At 47.4% G+C, this 6,377-nt stretch overlaps 1 protein-coding gene across 1 annotated transcript in view; it reads left to right on the forward strand.

Moving 5' to 3' along the window:
- Positions 1–6,377, forward strand: part of SLC5A11 (solute carrier family 5 (sodium/inositol cotransporter), member 11) — a 74,033-nt gene that overhangs the window by 27,035 nt on the left and 40,621 nt on the right. Inside the window, exons 7-8 of the mRNA XM_011987964.1 lie at positions 1,926–2,030; positions 3,578–3,683. Of these exons, the coding sequence (XP_011843354.1) occupies positions 1,926–2,030; positions 3,578–3,683 (211 nt within the window). The remainder of the gene's footprint in view (positions 1–1,925; positions 2,031–3,577; positions 3,684–6,377) is intronic.

Raw genomic sequence — 6,377 nt, forward strand, 5'->3', positions numbered from 1 at the left:
GCTGGGATTACAGGCTTGAGCCACCGCGCACGGCCCCTCCTTGCTTTTCTTTACAGTTTTAATTCTGCATACCTGAACAGTATAGTTGAATTTTACTTTTTTTGGTGAAGGGTGGGTTATAGATAATTGAAAACTGGAGTAATTTTTTTCTTTTATTTTGAGGCAGAGTCTCGCTCTGCTGCCCAGGCTGGAGCGCAGTGACGTGATCTCAGCTCACCGCAACATCTGCCTCTTGGGTTCAAGCAATTCTGCCTCAACCTCCCAAGTAACTGGGATTACAGGCGGCCACCACCACGCCTGACTAATTTTTGTATTTTTAGTAGAGAAGGGGTTTCCCCATGTTGGCCAGGCTGGTCTGGAACTCAGGTGATCCACTCGGCTCAGCCTCCCAAAGTGTTGGGATTACAGGTGTGAGCCACTGCACCCAGCTTGGAGTAATATTCTTTTGTTACATGTAGCTAGTGTCTTAATTTTCATTGCTATGCGGTATCGTGTAGTATGACTCACATCCCAATATGTTTATCTATTCTGTTGTTCATGGGCATTCAAGTTGCTCCCAGTATTGGTCTATGACAGACAACACTGCTGTGAGCATTTTTATAAATGTGTTCTTCTGCACATAAACATGTACTGATGAGAAAATCTACCTATGAGTGGAATTTCTAGGTCCTTGGATATGTTCATCTTTGGCTTTACAATATATTGACAAACATTTTCCCGGAGTAGTTCTATCCATTCATATTCCCACCAACAGCATATGAAAATTCCCTTTCCTGAAATTCACTGTATCTTTGGTGACATTTTATATTCTCCAACTTAAAGATTCTTGTGAATTTGGTGCATGTGTAGTGATATCTCACTGCTTTTTGAAATTTTTGAGACAGAGTCTCGCTCTGTCACCCAGGCTGGAGTACAGTGGCATGCCCTTAGCTCACTGCAACCTCTGCCTACCTGGGTTCAAGTGATTCTTGATTCTCCTGCCTCGCCCCGTCCACTGCCACACACACACTGCCCCAGTAGCTGGGACTACAGCCACCAAGCCCAGCTAATTTTTGTATTTTTAGTAGAGACGGGGTTTTGCCAAGTTGGCCAGGCTGGTCTCGAACTCCTGACCTCAGATGATCCTCCCACCTCGCCTCCCAAAGTGCTGGGATTACAGGCATGAGCCACCACACCCGGCCATCTCACTGTTTTTAATTGGCAACTCTTTTTATACATTTTCCGGCCATTTGGAGTTCCTCTTTGAGGAAGTAACTTGTCTAGGACTTTTGCCCATTTTTCTACTAGGTTATATGTCTTTAAAAAAATAATAGAGATGGGGTCTTACTGTAGCAATAGAGATGTTGCCCAGGCCGGTGTTGAACTCCTGGGCTCGAGTGATCCTCCCACCTTGGCCTCCGAAAGTGCTGGATTACAGGTGTGAGCCATCGTGCACAGCCTCACAATTAAATCTATTATCCACCTAGACTTTATTTTTGTCTAACATATGTATATTTTTTGAGGCAGGGTCTCCCTGTCACTTAGGCTAGAGTGCAATGGCATGATCACGGCTCACTGCACCCTCGACCTCCTGGGCTCAGGCTCAAGCGATCCTTCCACCTCAGCCACCTGAGTAGCTGGGACTACAGGCACCTGCCACCACACATGACTAAATTTATATTTTTTGTAGAAATGAGGTTTCACCGTGTTGCCCAGGCTGGTCTCAAACTCCTGCACTCAAGCGATCCTCTTGCCTTAGTTTCCCAAAGTGATGGGAACCAGCTGCGCTGGGCCCCTCTCCTCCCTTCTTAAGTATCAGATTGAGAATCTCAACCATCTGTGCTCTGAGTTGCAGGGGCAGGAGCAGATGGGAAGGGCTGGGGTGGGGGAGGTCACGTGCTGGTGGTGAAGTCAGCTGGTGGTGAAATCTCAGCTCTGGCCCTCAGGTCACCACGATGCCGGAATACCTACGGAAGCGCTTCGGTGGTGTCAGAATTCCCGTCATCCTGGCTGTACTCTACCTATTTATCTACATCTTCACCAAGATCTCGGTAAGGTGGGGACAGAGCCTGGCCACACCCATGCAGCATGGGGAGAAGATAAGGCACAGATCTCTGCGCGGGAGTGTCTCCTCCCTATCCCCTTTCTCCTCCTCTTTTGTAGGCTGCAGGGAGGTTAGAGGAAGATGGGATGTGGGGAGGTAAGCGTGGACAGAGGAAAGTGGGAGAAAACGGTCGGGTGCAGTGGCTCACGCCTGTCATCTCAGCACTTTGGGAGGCTGAGGCGGGTGTATCACTTAAGGTCAGGAGTTTGAGGCCAGTCTGGCCAACATGGCGAGACCCCATCTCTACCAAAAAATATGAAAATTAGCCGGGCGTGGTGGCTCATGCCTGTAGTCCCAGCTATTCGGGAGGCTGAGGCAGGAGAATTGCTTGAGCCGGGGAGGCGGAGGTTGCAGTGAGCCGAGACCACACCACTGCACTCCAGCCTGGGTGACAGAGCGAGACTCTGTGTCAAAAAAAAAAAAAGAAGAAGAAGAAGAAGAAGAAGAAATTCGGAGAAAAGGTAGAGGAAAGGAGGGAAGGACTTTCTCTCCTACTCCTGCCAAAACTTTTTTGTCAACATCTCAGGATGGTGTGGGTTGATCAGTGGGACTCCAAGAACCCTGTCAACCCTTGGATAGGACTGTTCTCTTCCTCCTGGAATTAGATAGTGATCAACTGTTTATCAGATGTGCTGATGGCTGATTGTGCCTGCCGCACCCTGACCTTTGGATAGGCAGATCTCCTAGGAAGTGGCAAAGAACAGGTGTATCGCAACCTCCAGACACGTGCCCCTCAGCTGAAGCTGTCTTCGCTTCCAGCCAGGGAGGAGGGAGGAGCTTGTCCTATGGGAAGTGGTGAAGGGGGAGCAGAAGAGGTTCCATTCAATCCAAATAACAATAAGTGAATCTACGCCAGCTCCAGACTGCAGGACAGACACACAGGCTCCTTCCTAGAATGTTCACTTGCAGTCTGGTGGGAAGCTACAGATGTGGGAAGCCTTCTAGGGGAAGTGACATTCCAGGAGGAACTTACAGTTAGAGAAAGGGGACTGGCCCTCCAGACGGATGCACCAGCACAAGCGAAATCTAGGAGGCCCAGGCACACACGACTTACTGAGAAACAGACGGTATTTCAGAGTCTGCGGAGGTCTGGGAGTATGAAGTGGATATTTAGCCTCATTTATTTAGCCTTTATCCTGGGGGCAATGGGGGAGTTACTTAAGAGTTTGAGTGGGGAGGAGAAGGATGATGTGATCATGATGGTATTTAATGAAGGTTGCCGTGTGGAAGATGGAGTGGGAGAGGACCAAAAGCAGAAGCAGAAAGACGACTGAGGAGACTGCTGCATCAGCCCAGGGCCTGCAGGGCTCCAGTTTAAGACCCCTGATCTGGGATGCAATGGATGAAGAAGGGATGATGTGTGACTCTTCTGTGTTTGTCAGCATCTAGGCTAGGCCCTGATCCCAGGGAACCTGGGCTGCAAATGTCCATTCATTCATTCGTTCATTTGCTCATTAATTCATTTGTTCATCCATCAACCTCCTTTCTCCACAGGTAGACATGTATGCAGGTGCCATCTTCATCCAGCAGTCTTTGCACCTGGATCTGTACCTGGCCATAGTTGGGCTGCTGGCCATCACCGCTGTATACACGGTTGCTGGTAAGACTGAACAAAGGGTAACACCTGGCAGAGGTGGTGGGCAGGGGCTGTGGGCCACTCTACCTTTTCCTTGCCCATCTTCTGATGTTCCATTGTGCTAAGACCCATTTATTCATTAAACGTCACTCCTTTACCTTAGATAAAAAGATTTCTCCTGACCATTATCCAAAGGAAGGGGGTTACCTGATAAGATAAAGCATTTTAGGTCAGGCAAGGTGGCTCATGCCTGTAATCCCAGCACTTTGGGAAGTCGAGGCAGGTGGATCACTTGAGGTCAGGAATTCCAGACCAGCCTGGCCAACATGACAAAACCCCATTTCTACTAAAAACACAAAAATTAGGCCAGGCGCGGTGGCTCATGCCTGTAATCCCGGCACTTTGGGAGGCCGAGGCGGGTGAATCACGAGGTCAGGAGTTCAAGACCAGCCTGACCTACATGGCAAAACCCCCTCTCTACTAAAACTACAAAAATTAGCCAGGCGTGATGGCCTGTGCCTGTAATCCCAGCTACTCAGGAGGCCAAGGCAGGATAATTGCTTGAACCTGGGTGGCGGAGGTTGCAGTGAGCCGAGATCGCACCACTGCACTGCAGCTTGGGTGACAGAGCGAAACACCGGCTCAAAGAAAAAAAAAAAAAATTAGCCAGGTGTGCTGGCAGACTCCTGTAATCCCAGCTACTTGGGAGGCTGAGGCAGGAGAATTGCTTGAACCCGGGGGGCGGAGGTTGCAGTGAGCCAAGATCGTGCCATTGCCCTCCAGCCTGGGTGACAGAGCGAGACTCCATCTCAGAATAAAAAAAGATAAAGCATTTTTAAAATGCACCACAATGGCATAATGTTTTTTCCCATTCATGTACCCCAGAACTGTTTCTTGAGCACCTACTAACTGCTGAGCCATGTGCATTCACAGGCACAATACAGGCTGGATAATAAACTACTGCAATCCTGGAGCCTGAGGGCAGGTAACCTCATCTCTCCCCCTCATACCTGTGTCCTAGAAGAGTGCCTGGCACGCAGTAGGGCCTTGAGAAGCACTTGCTTTTAAATATTCATTATCTCATCTTCCACTCTATTTTCACCCTTCTCTGCCTCCTCTTGGCGTAATTTAACTCATTCCATATGTATGTGTGTGTCTGTTTGTGTCTGTGTGTGCCTGTGTGTGCACAGACAAAACATACTGTATCTATATATTATGCTGGTATCTGGTATCTATATATTATGTATATAGTATTATACATAATGGTATCTATATATTATGGTATCTATATATTATGGTATATAATACTGTATCTATATATTATGTACCTTGTATCTATATATTATGTATTTACGTACACAGGTATGTGTATATGGATATACATTTCCTACTGTGTGCCAGGGAGTGAGGCACAGGTGTAAACAAGACAAATCTCTCTACTCTGGAGGAACTTATTAAGTGAGGATGGGAGACAATGAACAGGGAAATCAATAAATAATGTCAGGCCAGGTGTGGTGGCTCACATCTGTAATCCCAACACTTTGGGAGGCCAAGGTGGGTGGATCACCTGAGGTCAGGAGTTCTAGACCAGCCTAGTCAACATGGCAAAATCCCGTTTCTACTAAAATTACCAAAAAATCAGCTGGGCATGATGGCACACGCCTGTAATCCCAGCTACTCAGGAGGCTGAGGCAGGAGAATCACTTGAAGTTAGGAGGCGGAGGTTGCAGTGAGCCAAGATCGCACCACTGCACTCCAGCCTGGGCAACAGAGTGGAATTCTGTCTCAAAAATAAATAATTAAATATATCAGTGTATATTATTATAACCTGATAAGTGCTATAAGGAAAAATTAATGAGGGTGAAGAGATGGAGGAAAGGTTCTTTTTTTTTTGTTGTTCTTTTTTTTTAACAGAATATTCAGGTAAGGCCTTTCTAAGGTGATATCTCAACCAACTTTTTTTCACCTTTGACTTTTATTTTAGATTCAGGAGGTAAATGCAGGTTTGTTAATGGGTACATTACATGATGCTGAGGTCTGGGGTACAAATGGATCCATTAGCCCAGGTAGTGAGCAGAGTACCCAGTAGGTAGTTTTTCAACCAGTGTCCTCCTCCCTCTCTCCCCCCTCTAGTAGTTCCCAGTTCCCTTATTCAAGTCCATGAGTATCCAATGTTTATTCAGTTTCCATTTATAAGTGAGAACAGGCATGGTGGGCCAGGCGTGGTGGCTCACTCCTGTAATCCCAGCACTTTGGGAGGCCAAGGTGGGAAGATTACCTGAGGTCAGGAGCTCCAGACCATCCTGGCCAACATGGTGAAACCCCTTCTCTACTAAAAATACAAAAATTAGCTGAGTGTGGTAGCGGGCACCTGTAATCCCAGCTATGCGGAAGGCTGAGGCAGGAGAATCGCTTGAACCTAGGAGGCAGAGGTTGCAAGGTTGCAGTGAGCATAGATCGCACCACTGCATTCCAGCCTGGGCAACAGAGCAAGACCCCGTCTCAAAGAAAAAGAAAATAAACGAATAAGTGAGAACATGCGGTATTTGGTTTTCTGGTCCTGCATTAATTCACTTAGGATAAGGGCCTCCAGCTGCATTCAGGTTGGGCTGCAAAGGTTATGATTTTGTCCTTTTTTTGTTTTGTTTTTTTGTTTTTGTTTTTTTTGAGACAGAGTCTCGCTGTGTAGCCCAGGCTGGAGTGCAGTGGCCAGATCTC

The sequence above is a fragment of the Mandrillus leucophaeus genome, unplaced genomic scaffold (assembly GCF_000951045.1).
Source record: "Mandrillus leucophaeus isolate KB7577 unplaced genomic scaffold, Mleu.le_1.0 Scaffold32, whole genome shotgun sequence".
NCBI classification, from domain to species: domain Eukaryota; kingdom Metazoa; phylum Chordata; class Mammalia; order Primates; family Cercopithecidae; genus Mandrillus; species Mandrillus leucophaeus.